The sequence below is a fragment of the Fusarium odoratissimum genome (assembly GCF_000260195.1).
Source record: "Fusarium odoratissimum NRRL 54006 unplaced genomic scaffold supercont1.7, whole genome shotgun sequence".
Classification (NCBI taxonomy): domain Eukaryota; kingdom Fungi; phylum Ascomycota; class Sordariomycetes; order Hypocreales; family Nectriaceae; genus Fusarium; species Fusarium odoratissimum.
Window position 1 is genome coordinate 212,769 of NW_022158693.1, and position 12,058 is coordinate 224,826.

The 12,058-nt window shown below is 47.8% G+C and overlaps 5 protein-coding genes across 7 annotated transcripts; 2 read left to right on the plus strand and 3 right to left on the minus strand.

Moving 5' to 3' along the window:
- Positions 1-440: 440 nt before the first annotated feature.
- On the plus strand, positions 441-2,756 carry FOIG_05344 (uncharacterized protein). Its single transcript, XM_031203910.1, has 5 exons — positions 441-961; positions 1,020-1,299; positions 1,353-1,564; positions 1,612-1,879; positions 1,928-2,756. The coding sequence occupies exons 1-5, from the start codon at positions 786-788 to the stop codon at positions 2,597-2,599; spliced, it is 1,608 nt and encodes a 535-aa protein (XP_031065739.1). The 5' UTR covers positions 441-785; the 3' UTR covers positions 2,600-2,756.
- FOIG_05345 (uncharacterized protein) lies at positions 1,925-5,193 on the minus strand. Of its 3 annotated transcripts, none has more exons than XM_031203911.1 (7): positions 4,885-5,193; positions 4,711-4,836; positions 4,597-4,665; positions 4,399-4,545; positions 4,013-4,347; positions 3,063-3,964; positions 1,925-3,015 (listed from the first exon to the last, which is right to left on the minus strand). In XM_031203911.1, the coding sequence occupies exons 1-7, from the start codon at positions 4,932-4,934 to the stop codon at positions 2,665-2,667; spliced, it is 1,980 nt and encodes a 659-aa protein (XP_031065740.1). In that variant the 5' UTR covers positions 4,935-5,193; the 3' UTR covers positions 1,925-2,664. The 3 variants fall into 3 exon arrangements, with proteins under 3 accessions (XP_031065740.1, XP_031065741.1, XP_031065742.1); XM_031203912.1 differs by having other exon boundaries at positions 2,609-3,015; positions 4,597-4,650; positions 4,885-5,146; XM_031203913.1 differs by having other exon boundaries at positions 2,609-3,015; positions 4,597-4,836.
- A 151-nt stretch (positions 5,194-5,344) lies between these two features.
- FOIG_05346 (uncharacterized protein) lies at positions 5,345-6,892 on the plus strand. Its single transcript, XM_031203914.1, has 2 exons — positions 5,345-6,534; positions 6,585-6,892. The coding sequence occupies exons 1-2, from the start codon at positions 5,429-5,431 to the stop codon at positions 6,772-6,774; spliced, it is 1,296 nt and encodes a 431-aa protein (XP_031065743.1). The 5' UTR covers positions 5,345-5,428; the 3' UTR covers positions 6,775-6,892.
- On the minus strand, positions 6,743-9,063 carry FOIG_05347 (uncharacterized protein). The gene is made up of 2 exons (XM_031203915.1): positions 7,369-9,063; positions 6,743-7,317 (listed from the first exon to the last, which is right to left on the minus strand). Exons 1-2 carry the CDS (start codon positions 8,740-8,742, stop codon positions 7,258-7,260), a joined length of 1,434 nt encoding a protein of 477 aa, XP_031065744.1. The 5' UTR covers positions 8,743-9,063; the 3' UTR covers positions 6,743-7,257.
- Positions 9,064-9,666: 603 nt separating this feature from the next.
- FOIG_05348 (uncharacterized protein) lies at positions 9,667-12,013 on the minus strand. The gene is made up of 3 exons (XM_031203916.1): positions 11,645-12,013; positions 11,251-11,588; positions 9,667-11,198 (listed from the first exon to the last, which is right to left on the minus strand). Exons 1-3 carry the CDS (start codon positions 11,903-11,905, stop codon positions 10,250-10,252), a joined length of 1,548 nt encoding a protein of 515 aa, XP_031065745.1. The 5' UTR covers positions 11,906-12,013; the 3' UTR covers positions 9,667-10,249.
- Positions 12,014-12,058: the final 45 nt, after the last annotated feature.

Below are 12,058 nucleotides of genomic sequence, written 5' to 3' on the forward strand. Positions count from 1 at the left end.
ATATGACGAGTATGATGGATCTCAAGTGTTTGCTAAGCTATTTTTTTATTTGTATAAGCTGATATCTGAGACTTGCATAAAAGTATCTTGTCAAACCATTCTGAAGATAGTGATGCTGTCGTGTCTTGCAATGGTAGTGTATCAACAGGACATCTCCCCTGCACTAAACGACCTGAATGCATGCACAACCGTTGCTATGTCAAGATATTTCTCTCTTCACCAATAATCGCCTCTTGTAAAGAGCATCAAAATGTCCGTGGAAGCTCGCCTCATGCAAGATGCGCTGTAGATGCTGTGGCACGCTAGCCCCGCCTTCACTGGTCTTCAGGTGTACGTCCACTGGAAAAAAAAGTGCCGCGCGAGGCTCAGGGGTTGTTTGACCGCCCGGGATCTTTGGGCCGACATTTAACGTCTGGGCGTTTGTTTTGTTTGAATATGAGGTTATCTTGAGCATCACCACGACGGCACGGCACGGCATTGACGTTTGAGTGAACTGATTTGAAAGCCAATTGCTCGTATTCTTGTTTGTTTTTCTATTCTCAGCTGGATTTATTTGCTTGGGTGGACAAATCCACTTGGGGCTCAGTGCACCGTCTGACTGAGTAGGTATCGTCCGCAACACCAATCTCTATTCATCGTACTCAGCAACATCTCCATCTTTCCCCAGGGACGACTTGTGTCATCATCAACACCGCTACTCAATCAACCCTGGAAACAAAACGTTAGCTGTACCACCCCATCACTGTTACCTCAAAAACGCCACCTCGCTATTCCACAGGTCCAAAATGGATCTCAGCCCCAAGCACCGCGCAGAAGCCCTGCTTCTAAAGGCAGCCCGCGCGTACGGCATCCCCGCCTCCAAGGAAGACGTGCAACACGCCCTATCAGACGCTTCATTCGTGGACTGGGCGAATCTGCATCTCGCGAGCGATCACCTCCTCACGGGTGATGAGCTGGCCCTGTGAGTCGTTACTTTTGTGTATCTGTTTATGTTTATGCTGATGAGGGGGGTTTTATAGGTATACTGCGCTTGATAAGAGCGGGCAGGTTGACAGATTAGCGGATCTGCATGATTTGGGAGAGGTGCAGGCGGTGAATGAGGATGATATTCGTGCGGCGATTGAAGAGCTGAATAGGTCGACTGCTACGATATCGAAGCAGACTGAGACGTTGAAGCAGCAGCGTGATGCGTTGGCGAGATTGGTTAAGAAACGTGATGAGGCGGAGAGTCAGAGGAGGGATCTTGAAGAAGCGCGTCTTAATAAGACGAAACATGCCTTGAAGAAATTGGTGTTTGAGGTAACACAGACTAGTCCAAGGCCGTTTGAGATGAAGTTGCTAATTTGGTGTAGGTTGATGGTGAGGCACAGAGCTTGGAGTATCGTGTTGCAGATCTGGAGCAGATTGCTAAAGACTCGCGATCGAATCTTAAGAAGACGGTCGATACGGTGTTTCAGTCTGATGATAAGTTACTGTCGAGTTTGCAGAAGCTTGGGTGGGAACTTGATCAGCAGGATCCAGAGGAGGAGAAGACGATCGAGAAATTGAGGGAGACTTGTATGAGGTAAGTCCTCCGCTTATCATTGTATTGATCTGTTCTAATTTGTGCAGGTTGATCAAGACGACTGTTGAGACTCTGAGGACGAGACTGGATAGAATCTATCTGGAGGCTATTCTTGCAGCGGAGCGCTCGGGAGATGTCAAGGCTGCTACTCAAGAAGACGTTAAAGCTCTCGAGGAAGAGCTCGAGTCGCTGTACTCAGAGATCTTGCCTGTTGCACAAATGTCTGCTGAACAGCAGCATTTGGAACCAGCGTTGAAGTCTATGAATGCCCAGAGTGGACAGAGCATACACCGCTCAGCTGTAGCAGTTTCTTACGTACGTGCATTCTAACACCATATTTTTCGTGTCGCTAATACTGTCTAGGTCAACGAGTGTCTCGACTATCTCGTAGAAAGAATAACACTCCTGACCGACCGTGTCGAAACTCTCAAATCCAACAACGCAGCAGCATCTTCCATCATCGCCACAGCCAAAGCAGAAGTATCTGCCTCGCTATCCCCCGAAAAGAAGAAATCTATCAGAGCCGCTATGCCAGCATCTCCCATTCGGAACCCCTCACCAATTCGTATGCGCGCCAACACAGACGGTGCCCGTCGCGGCAACAATAACCGACGTCGCTCATCCGGCATTCTCGACGAACCTGCAATCGAAGCTCTTCTCCGTGACTTGGCGCTTTCACTACCAGACGCAGAAGAAGCTTCCATCCAAGACCAAGTATCCGCTTTGAACAAAGCGTTCACCGAAAGATCTGGCAAAACTACAGATGTGGTGCGCAATGCACAGGATAGCTTTGAGACGAGCGTTACTTCTAGGTTGGACGATGCTAGATTGGCGATTCAGCTTTTGCGCGATAGTGTATTGGCTGAGAGTCCGTTTGGGGAGATTAAAATGGTTGATCCGGAGTTTGAAGGGTCAATTGATGTGTTAAGCCAAGAGGTGGACAAGGTTAAGGAGAAGTTGGATGGTGTTGTTGCCAAGAAGGCGTTGGCGAAGAGTGTGAAGAAGGATGAATTTGTGCAGAGATGGGCATCATAGGCCAAAGAAGACAGTTCTAGTGAGATGCATAGATGATCCTTTATCATTTAATTATCTAATATTCTTTATACATGCAGCCATGCATGGTCGATAAACATAGGCTGCGAGAATATACTATCAAGAGAATACTGCTCCAACCCTTCATAAATATCAGCAGTCATCGAATCGCCCAGCGAAGTCTGTCGTTGATCCGTTCGTCTTTCACCAACAGGGTGAACAAAAGTCGTTTGCACACTAACGGTTGTCTTTGAAGCATCAGATTGACCGCCCTGCGTACCATCAACCGTAGGCTGCGGTGCTACAGCGTCCATGATATCAGAGTCGATGAGTTGCCAGATCTTGGAAGGCTGAAAACTAATCATGTTGTTATCCTGGGCTTGACTCGACATTGTTTGTAATTGGTGTAAAAGTTCTCGCTGTCAAGGTTAGCACATGCTTCCCAGCTGGGTGTGTTCTGACGAACCTTGTGTATACTTCTCGGTGAAGGATCAGGCATCGACTCTAGAAACTCGATGCATTTTCTGTAATTCTCCTTTGAAGTTTCTGAGACTTTGGCATCCCTCGCATACTGGAAAAGCCACGGTATTGTCGCTGTCGCAGCGACTAAATCGCCTATTAATGGATCATACACCATTAATCCACGATCTATACATGTTTGGACTAAGCGCGCCACCCAAGCTGAGTGAAACATAGCTTGATCGACAGTTTGTTGGAGGAACAGTCTCGGTTGAGAAGGTCGATTCGCTCTTCGAAGGGTAACGAGATGGATGAATGGATGATTTAATAATCCTTGTGTCGCGTGCGCTGTGATTTGGAAGAGAAGCCATGGCGCCCAGTACTCACGGTGTCTTTCGAATTCCTCTGGTGTTCGTTCCGAAAAGCCCACGTTGCGAACGAAATGTATATGACCGAGTCTAGACTCAAGATCATACAGGGTATTCGTCAATTGGTAAAAGTTAGAATTCGTATCAGCAGGGTTATCAGCCTTTCCGATATGCAGCGCATGAAGGTATGAAATAACATCACCACAGAACGACACAGCGCGTACAGCATGTGATGTAATTCCAGGGTCTGTCCTCAAGTCATCGCGAATACTTTCTAGATCCGGCGCATATTCTTCATCGCCTAAATATGCAGGCGGTGAGGGTTCTCTTGCGCTGCGAGGATATTCGGGTTTGGTGTGCGTTTGGGAGAGCAGGGTGAAACGAGGAGCGAAGCCCTTTTCGAGGATGAAAACACTCCAGTAACATCTGAGACTGGCGTCGCCTTGGGGGCTGTGAGGAGACTCTGAGTAGCCTGCTCCGCGGACGAGTTCGAGCCTGCTGGCTGCTCCAATTGTCATTAAAGCCAATGCTGGTCTTCCTTCTGCAAGCGAGTTAGCGATATCCTCAAAAAGGGATTTGGGACCAGTACCGAGAATGTCACCCAGAGCAAGGAGACATAGAGCTTGTGAGATTTCCAACTGGGCTGTTCCTCGCATGGCAAGTTCAAGTACCATATCACGCGCTGATCTCGTATGAGAGTGGATTAAGTCTGCTTCCTTTGCACTGCTCGAATCATAAGGGAGATTTGAAAGCGCAAGTGCTAAGAAGATCCATTGAAGAAACATGGGAAATCTCTCAATTCGATCTCTCAGACCTTCTGGATTGAAGAGAGGCAGCGGCTGGAAGTATAGCCGCCTTCGGTACTCTTCTACTGCATGGTCAAGTGAATCTGGCGATGGTCTTGCCTCTGTTGCTGAAGGAAGCCTGGTGCTTGTGAGTTTATGTGCAGATTATACGGCACAGAGCGGCGCTTACCAAGATAATGAGACTTCATCGTTAATGCTCACTCTGTTCATCCGTCTTGAAGCGCTTTCGACGAAAGATCCCGACCTGTTTGTGTGCCTCGGCAGGGAGTCTGGAGTCAAGGCTGAGCCATTGCTCGATGAGGCAGCTTGAGGATGACTTTACACCTGTTAGCCATTGCAGTAACAGTAAGATCTCGGTCTTTCTCACTGAATAAGATCATATATCTCATCACCCCGATTCTCAACACTCGAAACACGATCCCTCGATCCCGGTTTCCTGGTCACTCATAAGACAAGTCATTCAGTCAAAGTAATGACTCACGCTCTAGAAGTCCTCCTCCTTCGCTTCACAGTCTCTCGATTCCTGGGTAAATATTCACAAGGCTGATTCAACCTCTCACAAAAAGAGCACACAGGTCGTTCCCCAGTACACCTCGTCTTCTTCCGTCTGTTCCCGGATTAGAAGATACCCTTGTAAATACATCATGCGACTCACCGACAGCTCTCGCACGCACGCCGGACGGATGATTCAGGATTACCTGTCATTATGAAGTCGACAGTGGGGCTGGTGGACAAGCATTCAGAGGAAGTATATGCGATATGTAGTTGGGATGAAGAGGACGAGACACGGATTCTCCGTGCCCACCATTAACATAGGGAAAAAGTGCACGTGACTCAAGTTGGAGAAGTTAACGCATGACTCCGAAATACTGGCTTTTTACATATTAAAAAGAAACCGAATTCCAGAGCTTTTCCCTTCGGCGTATCTCATGATTTGGAGAGTTGATCAAGTGATAGCGTTATTAGTGAGTCGTTGACCGGAGAATTGTCGGTGATAGTTTTCCGTGCCCGTTGGTGAAGAGACGGTGAAACACGATTGGTCAATGCCTCTGGACACGGAGTTTTAGACCAATTTTCCGTCTTAGACATCAACTTATACAAGTCGCTTGTCTACTATAAGACGGGCTGGTTGTTTCTTTCTTTCCATTCTTCAGACCATTACTTGTTTTACTACTAGTATCTATTTTCTTGACTTCAACATGACTTCTAGAACGCCTGCATCAAAGAACGAGCCCATCGTCATCGTGGGCGCTGGTGTCTTTGGCCTTTCAACAGCCCTTGAACTCAAGAAGAGAGGTTATCAACATGTCACAGTGCTCGATCGATATCTACCACCTGTGATAGACGGAAGCAGTGTTGATATTTCACGTGTGATTCGCGTGGAGTATGCTGATCCTTTCTATGGCAAGATGGCGACTGAAGCCCTCGATGGTTGGACCGGTCAATATTCACAGCACTACCACCAGTCGGGCTTTGTGATGCTTACCGATGCTTCTGGAAACTCCTTTGTTGAGCAGAGTAAGGAGTCGAACAAGACTCTTGGTGGAACACTGGAGGAGTATGAGAATGCACACGATATTCGAAAACAATTCCCTGCTGTTCAGTCTCGGCTTGATGGCAAGAAGGCGTACTTCAACAAGACTGGTGGCTGGGCGGATGCAGAGTCTAGTATACGACAATTAGCTACCGAGTGCTCTCTTGCCGGTGTGTCGTTCATCACAGGTGCAAGAGGCAGGGCTTTATCTCTACGCTACAACGACAAGAAAGTCACCGGCGTCAACGTCGCCGAAGGTGACACTATCCCTGCCGCACAAGTCATTATAGCCACTGGCGCGTGGTCAAACAGACTCCTCCCAATCAGCCACGCCTCATCAGGCTCTGGGCAGCCAGTCGGCTTCATCCGCCTCACCCCCGATGAAGCAGAGAGACTCAAAGACATGCCCGTCATCATCAATCTCAGCACAGGAGTTTTTGTCTTCCCACCTACACCAAAGACACATATTCTTAAGATTGCTCGCCACGGCTATGGATGGGCTACCGAAGTTGAAGTGAAAGATCCTCTCGGACAAACTCGAATGGTATCATCTCCCAAACGAGACGGAAATAACGCTACAACCAATTATTTACCTGCAGATGCACTGCAAGCTCTTCGTGAGGGTTTACAAGATCTTGTACCTGAGGTTGCGGATCGGGAGTGGTTGAGAACACGGCTTTGCTGGTACTCTGATACGCCTGAGGGAGACTTTATCGTGGATCACCATCCTGTTCGCGAGGGTCTTTTCCTCGCTACGGGTGGTGCTGGACAGTGAGTTACTCTACAAGATCTAACGTGAGGTTATACTGACGATAACGTAGTGCTTTCAAATTTCTTCCTGTTCTCGGACGGTATGTTGTTGATTGTTTTGAGAATAAGGCTCCCAAGGAGCTTAGGCATAAGTGGAGGCTACGAGCCCCAACTGGGCAGGATATGGTGAAGCAGGGTGATGGTAGTCGAGGTGGTCCTCCTTTGAGGAAGTTGACGAGAGCTGAGCAGGCCAAGCTGTGAAAAGCAAATAGATGTATTCTTTCATATAATATGAGAGATTATTGAGATAGTGTTTTAGCTAAGATACACAATGACTATCTGCTATACAATGGAAGACCACCTCCTCCGAGTTTGTGAGTATCGTGCCATATTTTACGATCTTTGCGCTACGAGGAACAATGCCTCATGCCACAATGGCCATGCAACGTGAAGCAGTGGGCCTACCACGATGAGAAACGACCCCATGGTCTCGGTCTCATATCACATCGTACACGTACAGCATACTATTGTTTTATGCTCTGAGCAAGCATGGAAGAAGAGTCTGAATGCTTGTATACGAAGTACATGTCACGCCTACGTTTACGCATGGCCCCTACGATGGTGTTTTGGTGCTGTATTATGTGGGATATGGAGATATGTGTGACATGTAATATCCCAAAGTTCGGTAACTGGACTCGACCCCGTCACCGTCTGTGTCCGACCGCTCACCACGGTTGTGACTTCTTAGCCAAGAGGAGCACAGGTGAAAGCGTTCTTGACAGTTCCGTGATCATACTGATCGATCTACCAAGAGTTAGTCCATGTTACATAAGACGTTTTGGTGCGTTGACTTACAATATCGACAACAGCTGAGTAGGTTCCGGCAACCAAGAAGACAAGGCCCATGATGAAGATGATGGCATTGACAACGCTTGAAAGAATGTTCTTCTTGCTGTACCACTTCCCTTCCCTCAGAAGCATGAACCACATCACTGCAGGCCAGTACAGGGTGAAGCCCGAGTTCAGCAAACTGGATGTGATGGCAATCAAGTCGCTGAAGAATGGAATAGCCTCTGCGATGACAAAACCAACCCAGGTGAAGATGCTGATGAGAAGAAGCCAAGAGATCCAGCCCTTGGGGGTATTGATATACTTGGCGATCGAATTCTCATAGATGCGACCGTGGATGTAGCGTACGGCGACAGTCGTGTTAATCGAGCCACTGATGAAGATAACCGGTAAGGCGACGCCAAAGGCAACCTTAGCAACGGTATGGCCTGCAGATAGCAGAGCTGGAGACTTGACATCGACACCAACGAAGGAGTAGATGAGAGCGCCGGTGAGGGTATAGATAACAATTTCAATACCGCCGAGTGTCCAAATAGCCTTCATATAGTCGGTAGGCGTATGCATTTCATCCATGAAGCTGAACTGTGAGATGGAGAAGCTGTAGGCGAAGAAGATGTTGCAAAGCGCAATAAAGGCCTGAGCAAATGTGACATCAGGCTTGGGCCAGGCAGACCAATTGGCCGGTTCAGGCGCATCAGAAGCTCGAATACCAGTTGCGATGATAGTGACTCCAATAGCTGCGATGATCGATGCGAAGTCGATATAGCCCAGAATAGCCACCTCTGCAAAACTAGGAGGCACAGCAAGAAGTAGCAGCAGGACAGCAGAAATGACACCCCAGACAAGACTGCAGACGTTGCTCTCAGTCAAAGTAGCAAAGGCGATAGTCCCTGTCAAGCAATGCGACGCTGTGAGGAGCAACAACTGAAGCGTGACCATCACACCAAAAGCCTCAGCACCCCACCGTCCAAACATAAGTCCTCCCGCGGCAGGATAGTGCTCAACATGCGGATACCTAACCTTGACCTGGCCAACAATATACGACGTGTAAATCGCAATGAGGCCAATACCAATTGAGCAGATAACGCCAGCGACCATGCCCAGTGTTGCAAAAGCACCAGGGATGGAGAGGGAGCCGAGCGCGATGGCCTGGACGATGAGAACAATGGTGAGGCGCTTCCAGCCGAGGCGGCTGAACTTTGCCTTTCCGTCGATGATCTTGCGCTTCTCGAATTCGGTCACTTCGCCGACCATTTTCTCGCTGGTGGAATCGTCATCTTGGGCGATGGGGGAGGAGAGGATGTTGTTGTCTTGAGGGCCTTGGGGCTTGTCCTTGTTTTTGCTGGCGGTGGAGGCCGCGGGGGTGATGGAGGAGGTCATTGTTTTTTGATAAGTGTAGCTTAGTCTCCCATTGTCACACAGACTGTTTACGTGGTGAACTCGTTAGAGGTTCGGAGAGGATGAGTTTGAGGGGATGTAAAGGTGTGAGTAAAGAGGGACTCGGCTGTCTTTGTAGGGCCACAGTACATGACTCCCCTTTAGCCCGACGTCGGACGGGACGTGGAGACTCATATTAGCCATCTGGATCCATGTGAGGAGAGGCGAGAATTAAGAAAAAGTTTGTCAGTCCGTGGCATGGCATGTCATACGAAAAGCCAGGACCGGGTCATTCCACGATCCATGATGGAGTAGAAGTGGATCATTCCGTGGTGTTTCTAGAAAGATTAGCAGGTAAACCTTCTTTTAAGCACTTCTAATTGGTTAGAGCAATGGGGCTCAAATAATAGCCGAATCAGCTAACGTCGATAGCTCAACAACTTCAGATTTTTATAAGACTTTTTCTCAGCTCTTGATGCAGTTTTTACTTCAGTTACTCATAAAAAGATGACAATTGCAGAACAATAATTAGCAACTCTCGTCATTCTTACTAAAAAGAAATACTTACTTGGCTGGGGAAGCTTGTAAAGGTCCCTGAAAGAGAGAAAAATGGCTGATCGTCTTTTGTGGATTCTGTTACTCAAACGTCGGTCCATTTTACCTAATCAACCTGGATTCAAGCGGAGGCACCGAGTCAGAAGCTTCAGCCAGATGGGCTGTCGCCCCCTTGAATTTTGATACAGAGAAGACGCGGAGCCGAGCCGAGGGAAAAGAGAGGTGCCGGCGGATGCGGAGGAGATTGAGAAGTTTAAACTTTGTATGGCGAATACTGCGCAAAGTATCGCGACTTATAACTGTGGTGTTGAACACATTGCGTTGGAATACGGGTACAGACGGCACTATTCATCGCAGTTTAAGAGCATTATCGTCCGAAATAGAGCTTTTCACTGACATCTTATTGGACATTACGCCTCAGCTCGGCAAAACATTTACATACCCATATCACAGAGCCACGTTCCGTAGCCGCCGTACGTAATAAGATCCCTTTTCATTTCGCATGCTTCACTTCCCCAAGTTTTCTCCAGATGATCTGCCAACTCAATCAAAATCCCCCACGTTGAGTTCTTTTGCTTGCATGACCCGCTATGCGTAACAGCTCATCTTAATGAGGCAGCTGTTGAAGCTAGACTCCTTCATTACGTACAGGAGATTCCCATGGATAACTGGGGTCTCATACACTTGCGAGGAACTCGGACTGTGTTAAACATTGCCTGCTTCGAGTAAGGCCGTTTTGTGGTGACAGGATAACTACACATGGGTGAGTAGTGATATATGCCCTTGATTTTGTATTCAGTGTCTCGTTATCATAAAAGAAGCCTAAACTTCCTTCAATGCCAATTACTTTCCTCACTTTCTCGCAAGTGACGAACCTCTTTTCGTATCTTCGCAAATCTTCTCACCTGATCTTCAATAACCATGACTCTCGATGAATTAAACCGTGGAAGCTTTCCTAAAAGCTTCGACCTTCATCTGTAGCATGATATCCATTTCCATTCGTGAACCTCTCCTCCTGACTTACCACCGCCTTTGGAAGTCCAAACCCAACACCAAAGAACACAAAGATAGCCCACTTCCATCGGAATGGGTTAATTACTACGCAGAAGAAGAACCACCAGATAAGCTCCAAGTAAGTAAAGAAGTCGAAAGCGCCAGTAGGACTGGTAAGCTTGAGTGTCTTGGTCATATCGATCCAGCGCTGCATCCAGAAGGGACTGGGTCGAGAGAACGGATCCATGAGAAACATGAGAAGGATTCGAGTGTAGATACCAATGTGCCAGTTTCCGACGGTGCCGATGGCGTTGACGTATGTGCAGTTGATAGCTGAGACTGAAGGGTGAGTGGGTGGGAAGGTCTGGAGATACCAGTTTGGCGGTGGGTAGGGTTCCTCGAAGCAATCCTTAGGGAGGAAAGATAGAGAAGGTCTCTTGAAGCCAGTAGCCATGACAATAATATCAGCATCGATGACTTCCTCGTGACCAGGACCACCTTGCGGTACACCCTTGGCACGCCGATTAACTCGAATACCGCTCTCGACAAACTCATCGATATCACAACGAACCCATTCAGCTTTGCCTTCGCGCAGCTTATCCATGACATCAGAGTTAACCATAGGCGTCTCCATGAATAGACCATGGCTCTTATCCGGCGCAATGTCCTCAAGATCTCTGTAGAAGAACTTGCGCAGGAAGAACTCTGGGATAAACGACAAAACTGTCTCTTGGCCAAAGATGTTGAAGCTCAGAAGTGTATCGACGATCATGTTGCGAGGAATAATCCACTTATCTGAGCGCGATAGAATAGTCGCTTTGGCAGCATCTTCTGTAAAGGCGAACTCCAGGGCTTCAACAGCAGAGGCACCTCCGCCAATGATGGCCATCTTTTTACCCTTCACATCTTTTCTAATAACAAGTCAGCGGGCTGGATAGTGAGTTGGGAGACCGAGCGACATACCCAGTGAGTTCGCTAGAGTGGTAAATAGGACCTTTGAAGTTGTCCATGCCAGGGATCTTTGGCATCTTTGGTGCGCCACAAGTTCCTACCGCAGCAATGACACCGCCAAAGCGTCCGAGAGAAGGGTCGTTGACAATCCATCGTCCCTGGTCATCTTGGTAAACGCGATCAATTTTTGTGTTGAAGCGAGTCCTTTCTTTGAGGCCATAGCGTTCCCAAAGTTGTCTAACCTGACTGAGAATTTGCTGACGGTCGGGATACCCACGATTCCATTGAACAGAAGGATGGAATCGATACATCAATGAATGGATCTGAAGTCCAGACGTCTCATTGACTCTCTGCAATTTATTAGCTTCAAGATAATTATAGAGTATCACAGCGTAGTGTAACTTACACTCCAAATACCACCAACATTATCCTTGGACCCGGCTTCGAAAATCACAACATCAAAGCCATGGCCAATACAGTGAGCCGCACTCGTAACGCCCGTAATTCCCGCCCCAATGACCGCAATCTTAGGTCTATTACGCCCAAGCCTCGAGTTTTCGTTCGGTGGCTTGGGCGAGAGGAGTTTGTCCGTGAGCCATTGGAAGATCTGGAAGAGGAAGAGAAAAGGGTGGAAGAGGGGATTGACGAGGCCAGTATTAGAGGCCATTGTAATTGATGAATATAATTACAATTGACAATTGAGGTTGAGGTTCGTATTCTCATAAATATCTCGAGGTGCCTTTCATGTGAAAGCGAAACATGACGTCAACATTTCACATGCTAATTTAGAGACCTCGACAATGACGAATCAATGATTTCA